The following is a 27,495-nucleotide window of genomic DNA, read 5'->3' on the forward strand; positions in this document are numbered from 1 at the left end:
GCTGTAAATAGAAAACGTTTAAAGTGGAAGTAAGAAAGTAAGAAAGTAGGTTTCCTCTATAACAAATAGATTTTAAGGTATTGGTACTCCAAGTATTTTGTAACCCAATTTACCAGGTTTAATGGGAAAATCTTGATTTGTTTGCATACATCTGCCAAGGCCAAACAACAGGAGACAAAATTGTACTACTCATGTAATAGCCAAGAAAGAGTAAAGTGTCTATAATAACGAAACACATGCCAGGTGTTTTCATTGACAATGGTGTATGGGAGTGGTGGGAGAAATGGACAAAACATGCATTAATGTATTTATGTTCAATGCTCTCTTTCCCATTTAAAAACTAAACAAAAACTTAATCATTATTATAGTTACATACATTATATTACACATAATTTGAAAACATATATGATATTATTACGTTATTTGTTAAAGTGTTGTGGAGGCTTGGGAATTTACTTTTAGACTTTTACAGACAAGCATATTATCCAATCATAGCCGGCCTTGTGTTAGATCTACATTCACGTAAGCCAATCAGATAGTAATTCCTGGTATCTGCCATCCAATCACAGGCACTAATATCTGGAAAGGGGCGGATCTATTACTCAGTCGGTTTGCCCAGTCCGGATGTTCCCCAGTAGCGAATAACGAGCAGCAGTGTGTGAATGTGGCAGCCGAGTAGACAGGGAGGGGTGCACACACTGACCACACCAGGCTTTTTGTGTTTTCTCCTTATTTTGCTTTTCTTACACAAGTATCTTCGGTTTATGATACGCCACGTTTGTGAAGTTGTTTCTACACCTGAACACCCCGGCGCCGCTTTTTTTTCTCCCCGGGACTAGCCGACATCGCTCCGAAACAGTCCAGAAGAAAGAAGGAAAAGGAGAAACAACATGGGGCGATAATAGAAAAAGGTGTTGTTGAAACGACGATGACGCTCTGGGAGGACCCGTGAAGATTATTTATTTTATTTATTCGCCCCCTACCTTGCTCCTTGTCTTTTTTTAGAATTTAAATTTAATTCTTTTGACTACTCCTCCCTTGCTACTTCAGGGGGGTTGTTGTTGTTTGAAACGAAAGGGCAACGGGATACATTACAACGGCGCTGAAGGATGGAGCAAGCCGGCATCCTGAGAAAGTTTATCCAGGGGGTGAAGGCCATGAGCGAGGGGGACGAGGAGCGGGGAGAGGACAACTTCGGCAGCGACTTTATGGTGGGTCCACACAACACCGGCGTCCCCACGCTTCATTCTCCACCTCATTCTGTCTCCTTCTTCCTTCTTTCCTCCATAAAGAGCCACTGTGTCCAGCCGCCCGTCTCCCGGTTCCCTCTATCCCCCCCGGAGGTGAGGCAGAGGCAGAGGCGTCCACTCTGCTCCCTCCAGTCCCCCCCTTCCGTCTTCCCTCACCCTCTTCCTCTTCCTCCCTTTTCCAGGCTTACATGGCGGCCTAGCATTGTCTCTCAAAGCCAAAGCACAGACATATCCCCGGTTCCCGTGTCGTTAACATACAGACAAAGGGAAAATAAGACACGTTGACGCCACCTTCCAGCCCGGCGGTGGGTTTTACGGAGGCTCGGCGTGTAAATGTTGGACATATTGCTCCCTCGTTGCTGTGTGTGTGTGTGTGTGTGTGTGTGTGTGTGTGTGTGTGTGTGTGTTCTAAGCTCCAGTATGTACACCATGCCTGGGTGTTTGTCTTCAGTGAATGGAAATCACTACAACATTGCTTAAAGATTTCTATAGACATCCAGGGGTACTCGGTGCTTAATTGTATGTTTTTGTATGGAATATTCCTCTACGCACAGTTGTTGCTGGTTTACTGCTTGGAATCCGAAATATTTATGGGTGTATGCGTTCATGCAGAACAGGTTAAATCCCCAGAAAGACTTTTAATCGATGTATTTATTTGCAAAGTAGGTCTTAACCACAGGAACATTTTGTTTGCAGGAATGACAGAACTGTAAGCCATTGTGTGTTCCATTTTGAGCTAAATCCCTTTGAGTAATATTGTAATATTGCTCTCTATTGTCCCAGCTGTGGGCTACATGCTAGCTTCAGATCTGTGTTTACAACAGTACAGTACAATACAAGTCTTAATTCAAGGAAGGAAGTGATTGATTAGTACAAAGCAGTTGAAGAATACAATATATCTTAATGCCTTTTATGGCAGGTTAGGTGTAGCCTTCATTGTGTTTTTCTGTTTAATATTTCTTTGATGCTGTTGCACTTTGTTACTCTTAAAGGCCAAACCATACACAGAATGGTTAACTCTTCTTCTCCTTTAGCCTACTGTTTTAAACACACATGCATACACACACACACACCCTTCCTACTTCATGCAAGCTGCTTGCTGGAGCTTGCAACATTCTTTCCTGGCCTATTTCATAACTTTTGCTTTGCTTCAAAATCTGAGCTTTATCCCGTCCGAGACACACTCAGGGCTAAAAGCAACACAATCTGACCGGCCTCTTTCTCAAAACCACCACACGACAATCACAAAATAAGGACTGTGTGTGACTTATTTGTGTGTCGATGCCTTGGCCTGGCCTGGCCTTGGTGCATGTGCTTCATGAAAAAGGGAGTAATCGAATGTTGCGCAAAGAGCAAGACAACCAGGGGCGTTGGATTGTGTGAGAGGCATTGAGGAAGTGCTTCAGGATGAAGGAGGGCACACAAGGAGCTGTGGCTCATTGTCAAACATAGAAGTTTTCTTGTCTTCTCCTCTGTCTCTCCATTGTGCAGTAGTGCTCCTGACATTCTCACTGAGCATGTGTCATCAGTTCTTTCTCACCTTTTGATTCTCCCTTCAGAGTCGCCTGGAGAAATGCGGTTCTTATTTTATCGCTATCACACCTCACACTGGCTGTTTACTTGACTGTTGACATCAAATGCAATAATTAGCGAACAGTAGTAATTGGATTTGTGCAGAATTCTATGTAAGGTAAACTCAACTTGTTAAGGAAGGTGGACAGGCAATAGAGATAAACGGCAATTATAAGATTGATCAGGGTAATTTCCTTTACAAATGAATGCACAACACAGGTGCACACCAGCTCTAAATGCTGCAATTACTATTTTTCTATCTATATAAGTACTGCAGATAAACCGCTCAGCCTGACAAATCCAGCCTCTATTTCCTCTTTGCCTTTCATGTTATACATCATTCTAGGCATTAATTAGACTTAATTAGACACATAAACCTGTAGCATATGAACTCACTGATTAAACAATTGCCTTAACATGGTCACTGGTGGTAAATAAGACATTTTCTGTCAGCTTTACAGCTTTAACCTAGCCGCTAGCTTGCAAATTCATTTCAACAGACACTTGCATGATCTTACCGAGACCCCGGCGTGTAGACGAGTAGACAAGCTCACATGGAGCACAGGTGGGTAATGTGCCAACCACAATTAAAAGACTGGTATGGCGCCGCCTGTAAGTGCTTCTGCTTCTTGCTGGTCGTGTAGCGGCGGTTCTGAGACCTACACACACTGTAGCTTTCAATCACTGGACCCAAACTAGCAATGCCGCAAACGCACTGGGCTGCGCTCCATACGCCACTGAGTCACTGGAACACCCTGACACAACACCCACTTTACTGTGTATTGTTGTGTGTGTGTGTATATATAGAATGTGTTTTATAGACATAATTGCAGTCCTCCTCTGGTAGGGAAGGGAATCAGAGATTGCATGCTTTGTTTGCTGCTCTCTCACAGCTCTCATTTCACACGTTTTCTGCCAGAGATACAAATTTGGGGAATGTCTTGTCCCGGTATTTAATTCTGATCCCGTCACATATCAACCTGTCGGAAACAACGTGTTTGAAAGGCATCCGGATTTATCAACAGTACCTCCCATGAAGTACAAGCAGAGGGGAAGATGGATGAAGGGCAGTGGTTTGAGACATTTTGCGGGGCAGGGTTCGCGCTCAAAGAGACGCTGGTATATTGGAGGCATTTTTCCATAATGCTGTTGCAGTAGTAAAGAGATTACATGCTTTTATACTCTCAGACACGGCCTGTATGTGGCTGTAATTGACAGCAATGTGTCTCCATCGCCTTTGGCCCTGTTTCTGGTTAGTACATGACAGTGTATGACGTTTTAAAGAAACCCAGCAGCCACACATGAGACGTGCAACAATGAGGCACACAACTATTTCAGATATCACAGATTGGTTTTCCCAGTTATGCGGTGTGTCGTCACTACACGGTGCACAGACCACCGTGGTCTGACTGTGGTTGTTTACACCAAAGGATACGAAGAAGGTGAGAGGCACAAAACTGTAACGTTGAGCCTAGGAATTCTTTCTGATGACGTAAGTTGTGCAGAGTTGGAGCACCCACGCTGTCGCTTACTCCACAAAAACCAAACAGTGGCAATCTGGTGTTTCTAGTTTCACAAAAGTGCTTATCAACCGTCACTGTCAACCCAGGACTCTCCTAACCTGTTATTAGTGTGCTTATCTAAAACAGCCAACGTTGTCAACAAATAGCCACTTACACAGACACTCACAACGGAGGAGAAGGATATTTGCGGGGTGTTTGTGTTTTCACTGCACTGGCAGAAGTAAAAGATTTAGCAGGCGAAATAAAACTAAACATAAGCACACGATCTGGACATAAAGTAGTAGTAGAATGTACTCGCAATCAGATTTACACTGCATACCGTGTCAATACATGCGCTTCCAGTCAGTACACCAAGAGGCTGCGTATTTTAGATGCCATGCTGTGTTGTCGCAATAAGACTTAAGTCAACGGCGCTCCCTGAGGCCGTGCCAGTGAACGATGAGCTCGTCCGTGTCATATATCATTTTTAAGAATCCCGTCTGAGACTTGGAGCACACTTAATATGTAAATGTAAATGCAATTTGTTAGTAATAACAGTATGTGAGTTGGTCACATAATAAATCACAAGGAATACAGCCTCAGAGTGGCTCGGTTGGTTGGCTGACGAGGAACTTGGAGTCGCACTAACAATGACCTCAACTCTGGTGCGACGGCCAAGAAGCTCCAGTTTAAGCCAAAGTATTCTTACCTCCTTCCTCTATGAAACGAGCACAATGGCCGGTACACACTCTCAGGCGGGCACCGTGTCGCACTTTGATCCGTCTCTTCCCGTTGAGATAATCGTCATCTATGGTTTCGGCTGGTAAAAATCTGTGCATCAAACCTAAAACCTTGCTTCAAACAATGCTAATTCGGCCTAACGAGTTGGGGAAGAGGTGAGGGGTTCAGGCAGAGAGTTGAGTCAAAAACCAGGTTTGACCTGACGCACAGCTGGTAAATGACACAGAAGCTGCAGGGACGTGGAGCCTTTGACCTCTGCGTTATGGGAAACCCTCTGTAACCACTGGGCCGCAGTGACGCCTGGGCGGACGCGGACACTTTGAACCGAAATGCAGTGTGTAGGGACGTCCCCATAGACACCGGATACCCTAAAGCCTGGCAGTGTTTAAGAAATTGAATCGACCATAGACAGAGCAAAGGGAGCGTTAGATGAGGCGCGTGTCTCTAAAGTGTCTGATCATGTAAGTGCACAAATCCCATCATGGCTTCCGCTGGGCCGTCCACAAACGGAATCAAGATGGGAATGAGGAAACAATGAGGATGCTATACTTACCATCGGAGTCTAGACAGAGTTTATGCACAGGCTATGTGTGTGTGTGTGTGTACGCGCCCCACCTTTGCCAGCAGATTGCTCTCTAGCTGCACATCAAAGAAAGCGAAAAATGTGCAGACTACACACACACACACACACACACACACACACACTCCCTTATACATGCGTCCTGTTGGGCGAACATAAAACACTCAGAGGGGAGGCAAGAAAATGAGTTGTGACACTACTGCGTGTGTGTATTTGTGTGCAGTTGTGTTTGTGTGGTAAACATTTCCATTGTCACCCAGTGGGGGCTTCCCCATAGCCTCTCTATGATTGCGCGAGCGTGTGTATGTGTGTGTATTTTAGCGCCCGCAGACACATCAGTCTGCAACACATGATCTGGAAGCCTTTACGTTCCTTGGGTTACACAAGCCCACACACAAAAACACACTGGGCAGTGATGCAAGGCCCTTGGTTACTCAGCTGCTAGTGTGTGTGTGTGTGTGTGTGTGTGTGTGTGTGTGTGTGTGTGTGTGTGTGTGTGTGTGTGTGTGTGTGTGTGTGTGTGTGTGTGTGTGTGTGTGTGTGTGTGTGTGTGTGTGTGTGTGTGTGTGTGTGTGTGTGTGTGTGTGTGTGTGTGTGTGTGTGTGTGTGTGTGTGTGTGTGTGTTAAAGAAGCGTTATGCCAGCACATTATTTGTTGTCGTTGGAAAATTTGACCCTTCTTGTGGGGAAAGAGGGAAGTGGAGCCTTGACAATTTCTCTGCCCAAATGCTGGCCAGGCGTTCCTAATGACGTTCCGGGCTTCAGGACTCGGGTAACGCAGGAATAAAACGTTGAACTTCTATTTTAAAACAAAGAAACACGGCAGTAACTACAAAACTAACATTCTTAGATTCCATTACGGCGTCATTCAGCTGCTGAAATCTGTTTATGGCTGACAACCCAGCCAGTGAGATTGTATATTAGCCTGTGTGTGTGGGAGGAGGGATGGGGTACACTGCAGGGGTTAGCTGCTGTTTTGGCGAGTGTGTGTGCGTGTGCGTGTGTCAAATTACTGTAACAAGACTTCCTGATTTCCTTAGTAAGCCTCCCGCTTTCTTAACCCAGAAGCCAGCCTGTGGCCCCCCCGAAACGAGAAGCAACACAATATTTCCGCCCTGGTGTGTGTGTGTGTGAACGTGAGCGTGTGTGTGAGCGCTTTGTGTGCGGCTTAATCAGAGGGGCTTCAACCCAGTCCTGCTGCAGGTGTGTACAAACAGAAAGTGTTCAATCGGGGGAATAGGGGCTCCACACACCAGCTTTGAATATCTGACCTGGGTGTGTTTAATACACACACACTAACATACAATGAGGTCCTGTCCCAGATGACTGGGGTCACGTGAGGTCGCCCACATCTGCTTCCTGCTGTGGGCTGTGATCCAGAGTGGGAAAAGTGTCATCACATTAGTCATTCCTAATATTTTCATTTCTCTGCCCCCGTGTGTGTGTGTGTGCGTGCGTGTGTGTGTCTGTGTGTGTGTCTGTGTCTGTGTCTGTCTCTCTCTCTCTTCGCGCATGCCTGAGATCTGAGCCCCGCAGAGGAAGTGGGCAACCAGAAGTGACAGTGGTTTTGATTATCTGGTTGAACTGAACTGGGCGCTTTCGGTTGAGACCAGGTGCGTCCTGCGGTCACTGTGTCCATGCCTGCTATGTAGACGCCACACACACGTGCAGGCACAAATACATACATGCAGATTGGTGTCTGATGGCGTTAATTTGGCGATGATGTCGTCAAGCTGCTCTGGTCAGGATTTCCCTACTTAGTTATTCCTGTTTGTCCAGGGTTTGAACAGCTTTCTGGGAAACACATTTGTGGATTCTTCTTCTATGCGTAATTGTTGCGCTCTTCTTTTGTGTAATAAGCTTGAGTCTGTAAACCGCTGAATCTGAGCGACTGATTTGTGGAGAGGCTGGTTTGCAGAAGTGAAAAAAAAGAACAATAAGAAAGGGAAGTCTGAGGCATAATTAAGCAAAGTACACGCAACATTCTAGTTCTCTCCCTGTTTGTGTGTACGTGTGTGTGTTTTATGTCCACTCATGCTCACTCTGTTCCACTGACCTACATTGGCCAGTGGCCCTGCAGTGGAAACGTAGACTCCACAAAGTGCCCGTGTGCATCCATATGCATCGACTGTAGCTATGTGGCCGCTGATGCTAATCTTTGAACAGAATCTCAGTCGAGGATCTTCAGCTAATGAGACCCTCGCACACACTCGCACACACACACACACACACGGTCCAGACCACTGACTCATGCTGGTGGCCAGGGTGCAGCTGCATATTATTTCCTCTCTAATGGAGTTTGATTAGTCAGACTAAACGGCTCTTACTTACACATCAACACCTGGCTGGTCTGTAAGCAGAAAGGACCCTCACAGTGCCATGGGGGTCCGCCTGCTCTCTGTCCTTACATCCCTGCATTCATACGGCATTTCAACAATTGTACAGTCGCAGCTTCCAGAATGTGACGTTTGACCCACAACTTTAATGCACCGGATATAGAAAGGGGGAGAGAGAGAGAGAGGGAGGGAGAGAGACCATCAAGCATATTGAGTTGACAAAGTTGTGTGTGTTGTATCGAGTGAACCCTTTCAGTGTCGGGGCTGTTTGGTCTGCAGGCCTCACAGTGAGAGAGATGGATTTTGCTGAGAACATAGTAGGAGATGACCTGTTTTAGCTCTTTTGTTTGTGTGTGTGTGTGTGTGTGTACGTCTGTCTGCAGAGGGTGACCGTGGGTACAGCCTTTCCACAGCTAGTGCTCAACACCCCCACTTCCTGGTTACACACACACACACTCACACAAGCCTTTTTTCTCTCCCTCTGACAGCCGGTTTCTACAGGAAGAGCATATTTTCTGCCCGTCAGTGCTTACTGATGTGGTGGAGAATGTGTTTCTGTCTCTCTGTCTCTCTCTCTCTCTCTCTGTCTCTGCTTCTCTCTCTCTGTCTCTGTCTCCCTGTCTCTCTGTCTGTGTGTGTGTGTGTGTGTGTGTGTGTGTGTGTGTGTGTGTGAATTATTTAGTGTGCCTGGGAAGTACAGCAGTGCTGACTTATTCAACCAGAAGATGGAAACTAGGTTAGGCCAACTAACCACTATCATCTCTCTCTCTCTCTCTCTCTCTCTCCTTCTTTACCTTCCTGTACCCTCACCTCTTTCTCTTTCTACACTTCTGCTGGTATTTTCTTCACGTTCAAGGTCACCATTTCTTCCTCTAGTTTTTCTAATCTCTTTCCTACTTCAATTTCCATCTCTCCTGCATTCTGTCCGTCTGTGTACAGTAACTACCCTGGCATCTACCAAGTCATTGTTTGTGTGTCTCAAACAGACTCTGAAGGGGGTTTGTGAAGTGAGCACTGGCCATTAGGGGGTAACGCCCTGTGCGAGGCGGCATGGAAGCCGAGCGTTCACAGGAAACTGGCTAAATCGGCCGCGTCACCGCACCACACAAGAAAGTTCGAAAGTGAGGAAGAGAAACGTTGAAGCAGCGGTTTGAAAATGAAAGAGACGACAGCAGTGTTCCTTTTTATCCTCACTTCTTTAGAGGAATACTACGCTGAAGTGAACCTTCTGCACACACCCGCTTCCTCTCCCGAGCTGATAGATTGAGAGCGAGGACGGCAGATAAAGGAGGTGAGAGGGAGTGAAAGTTGCCAGAGAAGCAAAGACGGAGCGCCAATCAGACTGAACAGGCGCAGGCCCTGTGTGGCGCTCAGATGGGCCCCAGAGCCAGAGCTTGATGCACACAGTGCTGTCACTCACTTGGCATTTACTGAGAGAGATTTTGCCAGAAGAGTCAGTCAGAGCCAGTGTGTTAGAAGGTGTCTGTGTCTCGGGGCTCATCATCTGGCCAAGATGAGAGCCCAGAAACCAACTCTGTTTGTTTTGTGGAATATGAATGTGTAGTTTTGAATTCTTCCCCTCTCTCCTCATTTCTATCTTTCTCCTCTGCAATCGGTGTTTTTGTCTCTGCAGGTGCGAGTTGTTCCAATACTCTAAGTCATTTCGGAGAATCTGATACCCCCGTCGTTCTACGAACACTAATATTCTCTCTCCACTCTGTATCCCCCCCCCCCCCCCCCCCCTCCAACTCAGAAGAGAGAACCGACTGTGTAACGCGACTGTGTGAATGAAGGACCGAAACAAAGAATGAAAGAACCCATTAGCTTAGTTACCAAGTGCCTCTTAAAAGCCTCTGCTCTCCTTCTGTCTTCCTCCCTCTCTCCTCTTCCCTCCTTCACGCCATTGCTCCTCTCCTCCTCCAGATTGGTTCTCTCTCTTTCCTCTGTGCTTCACCTCACTTGTCCTTCTTTAAACAGCGGGGCATGCAAGGACGCTCTGTTTCTGCTTTATTTCCTTTTTATCTGCCAGCAAAACTTCGCTGTTATTCGTGTGCGCGTGTGTGTGAACGCGTACGAGCATGTGTGTGTCTGTGTGTGTTTTATGTAACAGAGGAAGTATGGGTAATTAGAAACAGAATCTGTCAGTGGGACAATGGAAAGAGGAGAGAGAGCACAGGGCAAGACGGACAGTAGCTGGATCTTTATTATAGATAATAAGATATACAAGATTTCATTTGTGCATTTTAGCAGCAGCACACACTGACCCTTTGGCCTGACCTCTTCAAACGCGTCCGTCCGAAAACGTATGAATAATTTGTGCCATTTGTATGTAGATATCAAACCAAAACATTTCTGTAGTTTTGGATACTGAGAGATGCTGAAATGATCCGGCTTTAATGGAAGAAACGGCTTGTATTTCCCACTTTGCTCCAAATGAGGTGAAATGGCTGACAGGGGGGAGATGGTGATGTCACTGTCTGTGTGGCAGGTCGCTGCTCTGTGCATGTTGGACCCCACGCTGTGTGTTAGGTATCGCAGATCGTCACAGATCGCTATGAGCTAATGGACTGCTCTCCTCCCTCTGGTTGGGCTCTGGCCCAGCACAGAAGCAGACCTCTGTTGGAAATGCAATTCACATGAGGCCAGAGGAACCCTAATGCTATTACCACACAAACACACACACGCAGAGCTGTGTTGCCGCCCTCGGTTTCTGTGTGCATCGCTTTGCTCTTTTGCTCTCCGACTCCTTCGCTTCATCTCTCCTCAGTTGAGTCTGTGGTGTGCAGCAATCGAAGGACAATGAAAGTGTGTCTCTGTGATGCTCGGTCAAACTCTGTGTGTGTAATGTGGACGAGGCAGTTCACCAGATAAGTTCATTACATACAGAGAAAGAAGGTAGAGAAACAAAACTTACCATCTTTAATCAGGACCTAGAATTAGCATTAATGTAATATCATCTTCTTTGCAGTTAGTTTAAGTTAGTGTAAGTTGGTACACATTATCTACCAGAAACACACAAATGTAACTGGTTTGTCGAAACCAGTAGAATTTCTTTGTAAGCATTTGGCATCTGGGCTTGTTGTGAAAATGAAACAGATCTAGGACAATCTGTTTGGTGTATCGCATGGCGTCTGCTGGTGTGTGTCTTTGTTGCGTATTGTTCTCTACACACACACACACACACACACACACACGCAGGCGCTCGTAATGTTGTGACGAGAGCCAAGGAAAAGTGCAACGGGCACAGGAAGTCTGAGGATGAAGAGCCTGAGGTAACCGGGACGTAGCATACACGTCGGCGTTTCAGTAACACGAGGAAAGCCTGCCGTCTGGCAGAGAGAGGAGAGGTGGGCCCGTGTTTCACACACAGTGCCACATCCCGAACGCCCACGCTGACTTTCTCAGAGAGGAAGACAGACAGACAGAGTGAGAGAGGGGTAGAAAACTATGAGTGAAGGCTAATTTCCTCCCCCCGTCGGCGATAGAGGAAAGTGAACGAAACAACAGAGAGAATTAAAGAAAAGGCCCTTGAGAGCAATGTTTGAATGCTATCAAAGTGGAGCGGCGGGAGTTTTTCAGAGTTGGAAACTCTCTGCGTTCCCGTTTGAAGTTACTCCGCAGCTCCAGTGAAACCTGAGGCCGCGACTCTCACAAAGTCACTTTATTCGTTGGCGGGTTCGCCGCTCTTGTGTCGTCCTCTCATGATGGGAGGCAGTGGCTCAGTGGGTAGTGCTTCCGCTTGGGAACCGGAGGGTAGCCGGTTCGAGCCCCTGCCGAGGTGCCCCTGAGCAAGGCACCGAACCCTCAATTGCTCCCCCCTCTGCGAAGGGTGGTAATGTAATGTAAGTCGCTTTGGATAAAAGCGTCTGCCAAATGATCGTAATGTAATGTAATGTAATGATGCCTGTGTGAGATTTAGCTGCAAGCCAAAGAACATCTTCAGATTTACATTCCAGGCATGAAGCGGAAGATCAAATAATATACAGTATATTTCACTCAATGGGAAACGACCTGTGCAAATGTATTTACAGTACTTTAGAGTTATTTAGCAAAATGTGAAGACGATAACCTGAGGCATAAATCAACCTTTTAAGTTAAACACTCCTTTGTCGTGGAGAATCTCGCAGTCGTTTCTTCCTAAGTATTGCTGCCCTGTTCCGGGTCGCAGCGTCCCAAGGACGGCCAAGACGAGGACGGGATAATCGTCCTCCTTCCCATTAACAGAGCGCGTCCTCGTCATTTATTAGGTTAGGCCGCGGCTCCTCCCACACGCTGAGACGGAGAGCTGGAGTCGTGTTTCTCTGCGACAAGCACACAGATTCAATAAAGAACGTTTTCCCTTTTCCTCTTTTCTGACCAAACACAAATCCAAGCGGTCCTTTTTTCTAATAATCTCTGTTTTAATGTTTTCCCTGTTTTTTTTCTCTATCCAGCGGTTACGGCGGTTATCAACCAAATACCGCACAGAGAAGATCTACCCCACTAACGTAGGAGAGCGAGAGGAGAACGTGAAGAAGAATAGATATAAAGACATACTGCCATGTAAGTCCACCCACTAAACACTGGCACACCCACTAAACACTGGCACACACACACACACACACACACACACACACACACAGCACCCTCTGCACTTAACAACCTCAGTGAGCTTCCATGACCCATCTGACCTATTTATTTATCTTCATTCCTTTATCCTCTTTTTTTATCCTCCCTCCCTCCATCCATCCCGTCTTTTATTCAGGCTTTTAGCGAATGAGCTCATGAGGACGCACACACACACACACACACACACACACACACACACACACACACACACACACACACACACACACACACACACACACACACACACACTCATTTGCGTGTTCCGTGAACATCTCTTTGCTCCTCTCTCTCTGTCCCACTCATTCAATTGTTCTCTTCACTCTTTTCGTCCCCTCACTTTTGTCTTATTCAGTGTGTTTTCACAAAAAACATGGATTCAAAGTAAATGATTCTCGTTGTCTCTTCCTCAGTTGACCACACCAGAGTGAAGCTGACATTAAAAACGACCAATCAGGACTCGGATTACATCAATGCTAATTTTATCAAGGTAAAACTCGGCTCAGACGTTTCAATCTCAATATATGGTTTGATTTCAGAGTAAAGAAACCTTTCACATTTTAAGTAACCAAATCTGCTCTGCGTGTGTTCATATTCTTTGTGGAGAATTCTTTGTGTGTGTGAAACCTTTCCTCTTCTCCCCCTGCCCAGGGGATGGATGGCCCCGAGGCCTACATCGCAACTCAGGGTCCACTGCAGAACACTGTCATCGACTTCTGGAGGATGAACTGGGAGTACAACGCTGCAGTAAGTTTTGCTTTGAAGGCTTTTGTCAAAAGTTTCAGCTCTCAGCTTCTGATCCTTACTCAGTGAAGCATTTTGAAGGATGTGAGAGTGGAAAAAGGCAAAATGTCACTCCCAAGTCTGCGTTAACTCTGAGAACGGGGGAAAGTGTATTGACGTCGACTCCTTGGCAACGGCATTGTTACAGAAATAGAACGAACCCGCCGGCATGAACAAAACTGTGTGCATATTCTGGGAAATGCAAGATTTAAGAATCCAAATATTGACTTGTAATCCTTCCTGTTTGTGTCTCTACAGGTTATTGTAATGGCTTGTCGAGAGTTTGAGATGGGCAGGGTAAGACGCTGACATTTAGTGTGTGTGTGCGTGTGTGTGTGTGTGTGTGTGTGTGTGTGTGTGTGTGTGTGTGTGTGTGTGTCTCTAATAGTATATATACTGAACATGTTAACATTGTTTGCATGTGTACATCCATATCGTAATTCTTTCAATCTTAATTTTTTTTCAATCTAAAATATTTGTGTATCCGACATATCAGATTAATTGTGTGTTTGGAGCCGGAGAGAGAGTTTGTGTGTGTGTGTGTACACAGGAAACTGCGGTGTGTGTGTGTCTCACTCCTCTGCTCCCTCCTCTTCTCTGGTTAGAAAAAGTGTGAGAGGTATTTCCCACAGCTGGGGGAGGAGCCCATGAGTTTTGGCCCCTTCAGAATCTCTTGTGTAAGTTGACAGATGTGCGCTTTCACAGCTGTGTCTGACTTCTGAACCGTTATTTTTTTTTTATCTTATCTACTGAGTGTGTTAATGGAGGCACTTTGTAAGTCTGTTCTCCCTGTCTCTGTTTTTAGGAATCGGAGCAGGCCAGAACAGATTACTTCATCCGGACTCTGGTGGTGGAATATGAGAATGTAAGCTGCATGGCTTATCATTCTCTCTGGATTTATTTTTTCCATTCTTCACATTCATTCATTCATTCATTCATTCATTTATTCATTCATTTGGCAGCTGCATAGCACAAGTCTGCTATTACAGTTTGAGTACAAAATGGTAACGTGCTCGGCTCACTTGACCCTCCGTGTCCCTCGCCAGCAACTGTGTCACTAAGCAGTAAAGTGTAATGTTACCTTCAGGCCAGTAGGGCGTCAGGATTTCCTTTTATCAGTGTAGCTACACCGGCTCCTCACTCAGACATAAGAAAACAGATTCCTCGGATTCCTATTTGGGTAAGGAAGGAAGGTTCATGTGTTGGACTCGGACATCAATCGTGGCTCACAGGTTCTGGTCTGGATTAAAGTTTCAGGCCCGATACAAGCTCTACTAACCAGTCCCCACCCCTTGTCTCCCCCCGCAGGAGTCTAGAAGGTTAAGTCAGTTCCATTATATGAACTGGCCCGACCACGACGTCCCTTCGTCCTTCGACTCCATACTGGACATGATAGGACTGATGAGAGAATACCAAGAGAAAGACGAAGTCCCAATTTGTGTGCACTGCAGGTAGGTACGCCCAGTGCAGAGACGCCGCCACAAATACAACTGTGTGTGTGCGTTACCAAGGCAACATTTGACGAAAGAAACAGTTAACAGAACGACTGCAGACCTGGAAATAACACTGTGATCGCACCTAATTGATCATACAGTATGTTGCTGCAGACTGCACAGCGCCGCAGGCTGCATTCACTGTCACATCTGACAACTCTATATATAACATGTATATGCACTTAAACACCTCATAGCTCAGGAGATTTCCAATACATGCAGCTCTGACTGTAATATAGACACAAGTTTGTGTACCGGATAACAACAAATAATATGGGAAACAAGCAACAGCAGGACGGCTGCGAGTTGCAATGGTGTGTGTGTGTGTGTGTGTGTGTGTGTGTGTGTGTGTGTGTGTGTGTGTGTGTGTGTGTGTGTGTGTGTGTGTGTGTGTGTGTGTGTGTGTGTGTGTGTGTGTGTGTGTGTGTGTGTGTGTGTGTGTCTTTCCATTTTGCTTTACATTAGTGGTGTGTCAGCATAGGGCAGCCGCATTACACTTCAGGCTTGAACACGCGCCCGTCCGAGTCCTGATGACATCAGATTGTTCCAAGCGACGATGGCTTCATTCCCAAAATGACCGACCGTTTGCTGCGGATTAAGAGATTTAAATTGCGAAGTTGTTAAGGGTTTGTAGTGATTCACAAGGCTGTAAATTCGGGCTTGATATGGAGTCCTCTCCTGGAGCGTGTGGGAGTACACACACACTCACACACACACAGAGACACACACACACACACACACACACACACACTGTCTCCATGTGTGTGTAATCAGGTATAATGAGCAGCCTGGGGACATTTCCTGGTCCCTCTGTTACCCAGCAGGACTTAAAAGCTGTGCGTGTGTGTGTGGATGTATGTGCATGGGGTGATGTATGTGTTTATATTTGCAAGCGTGTGTTTGTGTGTGTGTACTAGTTAAATGAGGAGAGGATTCTCTGTCAGCATGAGATGAAGTTTTATGATGTTGTGTGTACGACTGGCAGACATGATGTCATATAATCCCAGCAGCTTCTGTGAGGCTCCTGTCTCCATCCTGTCTGCTGTTGTGCACGCGTGCGGTTGCGCGTTTCTCTGTATGGACTCTTGTTCCTGCTCCCTGAGGGTAGAAATCAGTATCAGTGTTTCCTTGTTGATTTGAGTTTGAGAAGATAAGGCGACATCAGTTTGTCAGTATAACGTTTTCTCCTCCTGAAGCTCGTGTGTGTGTCTGTGGTTACAGTGCAGGCTGTGGGAGGACGGGAGCTATCTGTGCTATCGACTACACATGGAACCTCCTCAAAGCTGGGGTATGTAAGCACACACACCCCTACACATACCTGTGGACACACACAAACACACACATATTTTATACATTAAATGTTCTCTTCTAAAGTACAATTAAAAAAATACAAAGTACAAGTGCATCCTCACCTCTACACACTGTTTACACTCGAGTCCAGAGAGAATGACTTGACTCATGCTATTGGGCACTTTCACAGAAAATACCAGAAGAATTTAATGTGTTCCGGTTGATCCAAGAAATGAGGACGCAGCGACACTCTGCTGTACAGACAAAGGTTTGTTTTTACTGTTCTAATCACTTAATTGCATGTTTTTGAGTTAAGATGTGTAATGTTTGTTGTATTGACTTGCTGAAACCCTTTCTCTCTAGCCCACCCTCCCCCCCACACACACACACACACACACTTGTCCTTCATCTGGCCTTTTGCAACTCTTTTTCTAACCCCCCATCTTCCTCTCTCTAGGAGCAGTACGAGTTGGTTCATAGAGCAATCGCTCAACTTTTTGAGAAACAGCTGCAGCTCCTGGAGAGTCCCACAAACGCACAGATACACGATGGCATGGTATGACACACTCACTCACTCACACAGACGCGCACACACTCAAACACATATTGTACATGCTTGTCTGGTGTGAAAGAAAGACAGGATGTCTCTGAGTAACACTGTGAGTGGGAAAAAAAACACAAATAATTAGTCACAGGGGAAGAGGAGGAGAGGGTAGGAATGATAGAAGGAAGGACAGCAGAGGAGAGGAGAGGAGAGGGAGGCCCACAGAAAAGTCTCAGCTGTACAGAGAGGAAAAAGAAGTTAGAGATTTTTCGGAAGAGAGAGAGAGGCAGCTCTTCTGAGTAGACTCAGAGGAATACACCACCCAAGACAGTGAGAGATGGACAGTCCTAAAGACAGAGGACAGTAAGGGAAAGTACTGGCAGGGGTCCAAGAGCTAGCTGACTTCCTGCTTCGGACGCTCTGATGACATCACCCGTCTCCCACAACGCACTTTGAGTCTGAAAATAGACCCGCATCCGATGGGAAAGGGGGGGAACCTTTGCAAGACGCGCACACACGCAGCACGCGCACACACACATCATTGCATTACTGCCTGACTCACTGTCTCTAACCATTACATCTAAAATAGACAATTGTCATTTCAATTTCTTTAAATTAATGTCCGTACTTTCATTAACATAATTTTTTGTACATTTTCAAGATATTTGGTGTTCATGTCCCAGGCTGAGTGGAGCCTTATGTGTTGTTTCTTCAACAGCTCACACTTGAAAATACCATTGTTGTTCAACAAGGAACTTAAGATACGATCTACACACACTCTCTTGGTTTGCAAACATTATCAGCGCGCTGTACTGACTCAGTCCATACACACTGGCTCATGTCTAATCAGCCTTTGTCGGAGACTAGAACACCCACCCTGGTGATCCTAGTGGCAGTACGAACAATAAGCCTCCACACACACACATCCTACACATGTTTCTATGCTTGCACGCAGCCGCCATTGTTTGCAGGAAGTTTCCCTACCAAATTTCTCACAATACACACACACACAGTTAAACGCGACCTCGGCTGACCCTCTGTCCGCACCTTATTACACAGAATTCATTCACCGAGACTGAAGCGTCCCGGTTTTCCCCTCCGCTTCGTCTCATCTTCTAGTTGAGTCATGGAGGAAGAGCGAGGAGGAAGGGAAGAGCTGAGAGGAAGAGGGGTAATTGGTGAGGGGCGGAGGGCAACATCTTGTTCCAGAGGGAGAGTTAGATAGAGGTGAAGATGTGTTCAAGGAGTCAGAGCCACTGTACACTTAACATTAACGTCCTCTCTCAGGCTGGATACAGTTTCATCGTCCGTTAGATTAAATAACATAACTGTTGCAACTGTCACTCAGTTAGCTTTATTTGTCCAGGTCCAGGATGAAAGCAGCCCAGACAAGACGGTCCACCACTCAGATGACGAGAGATGGGACACGCCGCCGCCAAAACCTCCCCGGATACGCAGGTGAGAAGCATTTTCTATTGCGCTCTTCACCTCCTTCACGCCGGTTCGAAGTTGCGTTGTTGTTGTTGTTTTTTGACTCGGCCGATCACCGACGTCCAGCCAGGTGGAAAATAAGAAGACCTGCTCTGTGGGCCGGGCGAACGAGCTCACGCAGAGGTGAGGAGAAGGCGCGAAGTGGTCGGTTTGCTCATCCAGAAACAGTGGAACGCCACGCTTGGTGTGAATCGGTCGGCGTCAAAGACATCATTATTGAGCAAACGGACGCGGAAAACGGTCCCCCCCGCCCCCCTTCAGCTCTGCAACACAACAGACCATTTAACCGTGTTTAAGTTTGCTCTGCCTCCTACCAGCTGCTCTTGCCGCTGTATTTATAGCCCATTCTGCAACACTCACAACGCTCTTTAACACTACTCACCATTGAACGCACCGCAACCCCAGGCTAATTGACATAGAATGGTTACGTCTCTCATCAGCCTGATATAGGTACACACACATTTCCTTTCCCTTTATAGCTCTGTTGCTGTCTTCTGTTTCATTTCTTTGACAGCTTTTCCATCTTCCTCATCTTTCTCCTCCTCCTCTCACTTCGTTCTGCTGTCTAACGAGGAGAAAATACTCTCTCTGCTCCCCCTCTCTATCCCTTCTCTTCTTCCTCCTCTCTAATTTTTAATTTTGCCATACGTGCCCCGCAGCTCTTTTGCTCCTCTTTTTCATTTCATCTTTGTTCCCACCTCTTGCTCTTATGATTTACCCACAGACGGCGTTAATTATCGCCCTGTTAATGCGGAGACGTGCAGCGCAACTTCTTCAACGAGTCTGACAGAAGCCCTTGCTCACCGAGTCGCCTCTGTATTGCTGCTTTAATGTCACAGGGGAAGCCTTGTTGCTAGGAGATATTTGGATTCGTCTACATTTTTACTTTTCCGCCGGAGGTAAACCGTGTGTATCACCGGCTTCCCGCATTGGCGACATCGTGTTAATTATTCAGCGTGAATGACAGTTGCAAGTCATTTATCAGTGCCACCTGACCTCTGCTGCGCTCCTGTGTAGTACTAAAATTATCCCGCCTCCAAGCTTTCTCAATTTATCTGCTAAACTCAACAGTTTGGTGGGACGCCAAACATTTCTTCGAGGCGTAAATGTTTGGTATTCAGCAACAAGCGGCGTGTTTACCGAGGAGCTTCTTTCCTGCTTCGTCTCATGTATACAAATCAGAACTTCCTACTCAGAAATGTTGACAAAATGCTTCTGCCCCGTTAAAGTGGGCCAAAGACAAAACTGTGAGAATGAATGGGCCGTCCCCTCTGCTTGTTCCCGTCTCTCTCTCACTCTGTTAGTCTTTGGTTTTCTGAAGAAACAATGTCAAGGCCCATTTTAAGCCTGAGAGTATTCTAGTGATGGTAAGGTCTATTTTTACCAACATAGTCCACATTCTGCTGGTCACACCCCCTCTGGGTCACTTCAGTGTGTCTGTGTGTGTATAGGGGTCTTTATTCTCAGTCTCTCTCTCTCTCTCTCTCTCTCTCTCTCTCTCTCTCTCTCTCTCTCTCTCTCTCTCTCTCTCTCTCTCTCTCTCTCTCGTCTGTCTCTCTCTCTCTCTCACGCACACAAAGAGAGACAGAGCACGAGAGAGACAAAGAGAGGGTGAGAAGTACTGCAGGAACGCCATTGAAGTTGGCATCAAGGTCGCACGCTACTGAGTCATTGCTGTTACATGCATGACACACCCACGACGCACTCCCAGTGACCTCATGTTCTGCCAGTTTGGCTCAGGCAGACTTCCTTCCTAACCCTGCACCCCAAGTAACGAAGAAATGGTTCTTAAACGTTTGGTGAAAACTGTTCTCGTCTGCTGTTGTGAGCGTTCAGAGACGATCGGAGGTAAAAGCTTTGTTTCAGCAATGATCTAAAAAAAAGTCTAAATCTAATCTAAAGTGTGTAATTGGTTACTTGTCTTCGTCGCCTCCAGGAAGTGTGTTTGTTAAAGCCCAGCTCATCCCAACTGACCAAAGCTCTGATTAAAAGTGTGTGTGTGTGTGTGTGGGAGTGGTGTTGGCGCATAAATTTCAAGTTCTCCTCTGTGTGAAGGCGTGCATATGTGAATGTGTGCTCGTCTGTCTTGCCTGTACACATATGTTTGTGTGTGTGGGAGTGTACGTATGCATTTATTCCCTCCTGTGTGTTTATGCTGAGGGTCTGAGTGTGGGTAGTTTGTTCATTACTTCCAGTATTCTTCAGCATTGATTGTGTTTTAATGCTTTATTTAAGCTTTTTACAGTTGAGTTCTGTTATACTTTCCAACCATTACAGTATTTAACAATGTCTAAATGGGAGCAATGGACATAAACATTTTATAGCCTAAAATTTGTCCAATCTTCCCGTTTTTTTGTTTTGCTGTGACACATGGACGTTTTCTCCTGCAACAGCTTGGTTTCCTCTTAAATCATTAACATTTCATCTTATCTGTTTTTCAAATGAGACGGTGCCAGAATAAACTGTATAGTGAATGATTGAACGATTCATATCCCCATGGAAACACCAGCACCGATGGGAATTTTATCATTTTCATAATGTATATATGTAAGCAATGGATTCGTCATGGGTCCTGTTATATTTCACCATTAGGACTCTGACCTCTAACCACATGGCTGACTTAACTTCAATCACTTGCTGGGACCTCATTTCATTCGGTTACAGTATAGAACCTCCAAAATATGTCTCTAGTAAAACAAAGGAATTTCCCAGTGTCTCTGATGTGCACACACACACACACACACACACACACACACACTCATCATCATTGTCGTCGTGCAGCTCTAAGTCGCTCTTGCTTCGGTCATGTGCTCTTGATTTATCGCATCACCACATCCTCTCTCTGTTGTGTGTGTGTGTGTGTGTGTTTGCATGCATGTGTAAATGATGTACTTTTTCTGAGGAGTGGAAACTCTATCTTAACATATAGTTTCCAACGTCTTTGTGGCGCGGTGGGTGTCGACCTCAGTATCCTGTAAAACTAGCACACCTACACAGTCTGAATGTATAGATGTGTCTGTAAAGGAGGCACACACTCAGTTCTATACATGTGGTAGAGTTTTGTTGAACTTTGTTGGCCCAAACAGAGACTTTTGTAGATCCATCCTGTGTTAGCACTCATACTGCATCCTGTGTGAAAGAACAAAACCTTCTGGCTCCAGATGTCGCTGAAGTGGCTGCCAGCTGACTCCCTGTTCTCTCCGGTAGCTAAAAGGAGAATCAAATGTGAATTATCCAAACATTGCCACTTTGGGCTGGACTGCAGTTCCACGGTAGTTTGCTCATGCAGACAGATAAACTGTGAAGCAGTGACTCAGCCTTTGTTTTCAGTTTGCTTCACATCGCGGGAGCATGTCAACCTTAGACCCACAAAATGTTTGTAACAGCTGTTGGACACTGGAAAGCAAACATCTGAAGACATGGCCTCACACATGGAGCACAATCATGTCTTTATCCTGCCACCTAGTGTTGGACTGCTAGTACCACAACAGTTATTCAAAGCCTTTTTTATTGATATATCAGAGAAATGTGTGTTACTTCATATGCAGATCTCTACATCATTAATGTCTTGGTTTCATCATTGTCAATGAGAATGATTTAAACATGAAAACTGGGCAGAATGATGAAATGCTTGCCTGTTTCGTTTTAATTTCCTAAACTCCAGTCTTCAAAGCTTTTAAAGGCAGGATTCCAGCTGTGAATCCCCTGACACATTTCTCTTTAATCAGAGCACATGATTCAATCAGGTCATATTATTGTACACAAGCTACTATGATGCAGTTCCAATTACATGTCCATGGTAACACGTGTACTGGCAAGACAATCAAAAGCTCTCTCTGTGTTTTGCTTTCTCTCTCTCTCTAGTTCCCAGGCCGAGGGCGATGTTAAGGAGGAGATCCTGCAGCCCCCAGAACCTCACCCCGTGCCCCCCATCCTCACCCCGTCTCCTCCCTCAGCCTTCCCCACTGTCACCAATGTGCGACAGGACAATGACCGATATCATCCCAAACCTGTCTTACATGTGTTGGCTTCTGGACAGCAGCACGCCACGAAGGTTTGTGGGCTGAAATGCAGATATAAGTCATTTCTATGAATCAACTATGCTAATATATTTTAATTTACTCCCTTCTTTCAGAATCTAGCAGAAGTGGACCAACCGCAGAACCAATCAGAAACAAGTCCCTCAGAGCCCAAAGATCATGGTCTGGCGAGTCCTAAACAGCAGTCCAAGGGCTCAAATCTAGATCTCAATGACAACTATAACAACAAATCATCTTCGTCATCAACATTATCAGACTTGAGCCAAATCCAGACTCAGACCTCGTCCTCTCCTTCCCCTCTGTCTCCAGTCATGGAATGTTCCGGCCCCCCTCGAATCGAGAGGAAGCTGAGCATCGAGATTAAAAAGGTTCCGTTGCAGGAAGGACCCCGTAGCTTTGACACCTCCTCCTCTGCGGGGGTGGGAGGAGGGTCGGGCACTGGTTCAGCCAACAGTGCGAACATCCTGCAACGAAGCCACGCTTTCAAAGCTCGCTCTGGCCAGCCCCAACTGACCTCCAGCTCCTCGCTGTCAGAAGACTCGGGCACGGAAGGGGGCGCAGGTGGATGTGGGGAGAATCAAGCAGATGGCGGCCTACCAAACAGACCGAACCACCTCCCTGTGAAGAGCAGCGAGGCCCCGGCTCTCTTCGAGGTGAAAGGTGGCCACGCAGCGTGGTCTCAGCCGTGCAGCAGCCCCGACAAACAACTCCCCAAGACCTCCTCCTCTTCATCCTCCTCAGATCGCATCGCTCCTTCATCATCCTCGTCCTCTCACCTCTCCTCCACCTCCTCCTCCTCCTCCTCCTCCTCCACCCCCGTTAGGACTGCCCTAAGTTTCACCAACCCCCTGCACTCTGATAACTCAGACGATGAGGGGGATGGAGAGATGTCAGGAGGAAGGGAGGGTTATCGTTCTAATGTTTCCACGGCGACGGCCACAGTAACTTCAGCCCTTCACCATGGTGACCAGCAGCCAGTCAGGAAGGTGTTGCCCATGTCAATTGCAGGGCAGAGCTCTCCGTCACCCACGACAACCACAGCAAGTATGTCAATCAGCAGCAGGAACCGCTGTAATTCAGTTGAATGCCTGAATCAAATTGAATCAAGTAACTAAATGCATCAATTGATGAGATAAGACCTGAAGCTACAAATGAACTATGGGACTAGGTCACACACACACACACACACACACACACACACACACACACACACACACACACACAAAGAAACCACATGGTAGAGATATTTTGTGGGGCTCAAACGCACCACAGAATAATGAGTCTTTAAACACACACAGAGCATTATACAGTTTTACAGCTGGTCAGGATAGAGACATGAGGAGAAACACAAGCCTGAAAACACACTGACAGAAATAGTCCTGAAAGAAAGGAATAGCAAAATCACGACTGTGACTAATGTGTTGGTTTGTCTGGAATGCTGCAAATGTTAACAGGCAATGTCAACTCTCCCTCTCTCAGCAAGTGTGTGTTTGTCTGAGCGAGTGGGTGAATTTGCAACAGGTGAAAGAGTTTGTGTGTGTGCGTGCACTTCTTCCCATCTCACCGTGTGTTTGTGTTACGTGTGTGCATGTTGAATGGTGAGGGATCAACACTGCATGATACTGATAAACACACACACACACACGAGCGTCACCTTTGTGCACGCCGGTTTGAGCAGAACAGTATCGCACTGTTTGCCGTGTGTGTGTGCGCCTCAGTTTTTGGCACTCTCTGTTACCATGGCAGCAAAAGATGCAGTTTTGATCTTCTGCGATGGTGATTTCAATATCATGACGAGATTTTGAAATCTTTCTCTTGCTGTGTTTGGCGCTGGCGTGGAACGGACGGGGATGGAGACGGGGAATGGTTTGGAACTGGATCAAAGCTGGATCGATTAAGACTTAAATGAATATATTTGGATACAACTCTGAGGAGTGCATATGTATAAATGTCTCAGAAATGTATCAAACAGCATAAACATAAATCTCACGTAGATATTGGATGAACTAGCGCCTTTAATTCACCAACAAATACAGGTATACTTACACACTGACCAAGAAACACAGAGCTCTACTAAACAGGATCATACATCAGGCACTCCCTAAGTAGTTCCAACCTTTCAAACTATATTACAGAATACAGAATATTAATCTCATGGTGTTGACGTTGGTCTGCTTGGCTTTCTGGCATCCTCTCTTTGGGCTGCGGTAGCATTCAGCGATTGGTTATGAAAAGCTCAAGGCTGCTGTTTGGTTGGTTGCAAGAATCCACTGACTGCTTTTTGTTTGGTTGCACTAAAGCGTTTGGCTCCTTCTTGGTTGTTCAAGGCAAAGCTGGTGTGACTGCTTGATTCACTGGTGTTTCATTAGAAGGTCAAAGGACCAATGGGCATCGGTGGTTTTAGTGTCTGGCTGAACAGGACTAACTCAGCCTGGGTGTCACTGGGTGAACACGAAGCAGCTGGAGCTCCAAACAAGATTTTCCTTCTCTCACACTGAGTCCAGTTAATCATATTAGCCCTCAGCAGGACTTAATCTAAATGCGAATGACAAACGGGCAATTTCCCAAACTACGGTCAAGCCACAGAAAGCTAATCATAGCTGTGACTCAGTCTATTATGCCTGAGAAGGACTTTAAGCTCTTAAATGTGTACAGATTTCAGCCATTTTAACAGATTGTTGAGCTCTAAGAAAAAATTGTTAGACCAAACTGATACAAGCAATGTTTGCTGTAAACTGTAGGCAATCATAATAAGTACAGATCTCTTTTTATAACTTTGTATATTAGCATGCACTCTCTGCCTATCAGTTAATCTGCTTCTGATACTGACATGCAGTGATATGCATCTTTTACTGTCAGCAAAGATGTACTGTAGAGATGTCATACCACCGTTAGAAGGATAATGATTGTGCAGATCGCAAACCGTTGAGGCGTACCGTCTGATACACTGCAGCTTTGTAAATCAACGATCGCTAATCGGCGTGAATAATCTACGTGCACAAGTTGCTTCAGTTGCTTCAGTGACACCAGAGCGTTTTGTCGTCACAGAGCGGTTCTGCATGGCTTTGTGTGCCTAAAGCACCACTAACTTGAGAGCGAGGTCGCGGACAAAGATGACCGCCGATCTGTGCCTGTCGTCTCGGCCGGTGTTTGACGGTGCCTCTCACATCTGACCTCTGACCTCTTGACCCCAGACTGCTGGGACAGCGACGACTCCCCTCCCCCCCTCCCCGAGAGAACCCCCGAGTCCTTCATACTGGCCACAGGTGCGTTTTCACTGGCGTGGACTCGCCGGGTTGCCTCCTGGATACATCTCAGGTGTATTTGTACCATTGTACTTCACACGGGTCAACGATTGTGATCATTGGAGTTAAATGGAAAACTATGGAGAAACGTGTGTGTGTGTGTTTAAGATATGCATTGTGTTGTTTCAGGTACCATATTTTGCCATTTACATTTTTACCTTGTCCACTTTTCCCACTCCCTTACAGTGAGCGAAGAGACAAGAGAGTCAGGGTTATGTTGCTGCTGCTGTTGGTATCGGTTGGTCTGTCTAATAACTAGGTCCCAATGTCGCCTTTGGCTTTCCTCACGCCCATGTAGTGCTCCGATATCTGTGGAGAAAATAATATTGTAAATCCTCACAAACATACACAAGAAGAAAAGGAAGATCTCATTTTCAGACTTGTGAAAAATCTCGTCAAATCCATTTTGCGCCACCAGGGGTCGCCGTTGACAGCGTGGCAGACGTACAGTTCGTTATAGGTTGCTGGTTTTGGATTTGTTTTAGTATTGTAGCTCAAACACGGCGGTCAAATTAAACGACATGCTGGACATGTAGACGAGCAACACACACATACACACTTTGAAATCCAACTTTTCATCTTTCTTTCTTTTTCTTTGAAAGAAACTTCAAAGTATTTTGCACAAGTGAGCAAAATTCTTTTAATGCCCCAAGTAGATGGTATGAGCTTTTTCTCCACTGTGGCAGAGGAATTATGGGAAGAGTGTGTGTGAGGTACTGTTTGTCTGCGCTGTCTTAGTGTGTGTGTGTGTGTTCATTTGCCATCATTTACTTTCGTTTTTCCCCGCTCATTCTCTTTTTCTCTCTCACCAGACCCATTGGAATTGAAGACTTCGGCCTCAGCTGAATGGAGCAGTTCACACAAAGGTATAGTGTGCGTGCGTGTGTGTGTGCGCGCTGTATGTGGTCACCTTCCTTTTTTTACTTGTGTTTAACTGTCTTGAGTATGTCACTGTGTGCTTGTATACAGAGGTGCCTGTGCCTCTATTTACGTTTGTCCTTGCGTGTATGCGTCTTAGTCATCAGAGCAGAACAGGAAACAGACCGGCAGTGTTTTACAAATCAGCCTGCATGTGAAACAGCTGTGAGAAGGGGCGCCAGAGAGAGAGAGAGAGAGGGAGAGAGAGAAAGAGAGAGAGAGAAACCGATACGCAGAGAGAAAAGGAGAATGATAAAACACATCTATGTAGGTGTGATTACCGTGTGTGTGTGTGTGTCAGAGTTGGGAGTATTGTGTGATGACGGTCACTGCCAATTTTCTGCCTCAGTAGCTTTTGCGTGTGTGTGTGTGTGGGAAAGTATTAAAAGTGTGACCCGTAAATTGGATTAGTCGCAGCGCCGGAAATTCTTTGATGGCATTTTGCTCGGTATGCGTGTAATTTCTGTCACAGGATAAAGAGTCTGTGGTTTCACACACATTTAAATGCTGGCGTGTTTGTATGCACGTCCTTCTGTCAGACAGGTGTCTTCCTGTCAGTTACACAAAGCCTTACACCGTGGACTCACCCACAGCACTCACTGCACCCAACGCAGACGCACCAATATGCATTTGCTGTGAAATTACTGGGATTGAATGTAATTATTCCTCCCCCGCGTGGTCTCGCTCATCTCCTGGTGTTTTGTGCACTTCATTGAGGTCAAAGGTCACTCGCAGCACAGCTTCAGTCGAGCTATTTGTGGCCTACACGTGTTACAGCAGCCCTGATACATAAACGTAAATCCATTCAAACCAAATTGCCACTTTGTGACCTCAGCATTATAGGGTTCCTATGCATTTTGGTCAAAAATGAGTTCAGCGCACAATGTATTCTGAAATGTACAGGTTTGATACTGCCGGAAAGTGGTCAGTGGGCTATAGAGGCAAAACTTTACGACCAATTGTGTTTTCAGCACAAAATAGTTACATGGGGTTCATAGTACTTCATGTGATATCAGTGTAATGTTTCTGTGTGTGTGTGGTCCTCT

The 27,495-nt window shown here is 46.0% G+C and overlaps 1 protein-coding gene across 4 annotated transcripts in view; it reads left to right on the forward strand.

The window, feature by feature from the left end:
* The first annotated feature begins 624 nt into the window (after window positions 1–624).
* Window positions 625–27,495, forward strand: part of ptpn12 (protein tyrosine phosphatase non-receptor type 12) — a 30,301-nt gene continuing 3,430 nt past the window's right edge. For 2 of the 4 annotated variants that reach the window (XM_076153411.1, XM_076153392.1), the window contains exons 1-16: window positions 625–1,211; window positions 12,414–12,522; window positions 12,999–13,075; window positions 13,237–13,332; window positions 13,627–13,665; window positions 13,974–14,045; window positions 14,174–14,233; window positions 14,677–14,819; window positions 16,083–16,149; window positions 16,342–16,419; window positions 16,609–16,707; window positions 18,062–18,153; window positions 22,051–22,240; window positions 22,322–23,270; window positions 25,421–25,492; window positions 26,344–26,397. In XM_076153411.1, the coding sequence (XP_076009526.1) occupies window positions 1,110–1,211; window positions 12,414–12,522; window positions 12,999–13,075; window positions 13,237–13,332; window positions 13,627–13,665; window positions 13,974–14,045; window positions 14,174–14,233; window positions 14,677–14,819; window positions 16,083–16,149; window positions 16,342–16,419; window positions 16,609–16,707; window positions 18,062–18,153; window positions 22,051–22,240; window positions 22,322–23,270; window positions 25,421–25,492; window positions 26,344–26,397 (2,299 nt within the window). In that variant the 5' untranslated portion in view covers window positions 625–1,109. The remainder of the gene's footprint in view (window positions 1,212–12,413; window positions 12,523–12,998; window positions 13,076–13,236; window positions 13,333–13,626; window positions 13,666–13,973; window positions 14,046–14,173; window positions 14,234–14,676; window positions 14,820–16,082; window positions 16,150–16,341; window positions 16,420–16,608; window positions 16,708–18,061; window positions 18,154–22,050; window positions 22,241–22,321; window positions 23,271–25,420; window positions 25,493–26,343; window positions 26,398–27,495) is intronic. The other 2 variants (XM_076153402.1, XM_076153419.1) reach the window with 2 other exon arrangements.

This window comes from Genypterus blacodes, unplaced genomic scaffold, assembly GCF_046128005.1.
Source record: "Genypterus blacodes isolate CSIRO-AG114 ecotype Tasmania unplaced genomic scaffold, CSIRO-AGI_Gbla_v1 ptg000007l_1, whole genome shotgun sequence".
NCBI classification, from domain to species: Eukaryota; Metazoa; Chordata; class Actinopteri; order Ophidiiformes; family Ophidiidae; genus Genypterus; species Genypterus blacodes.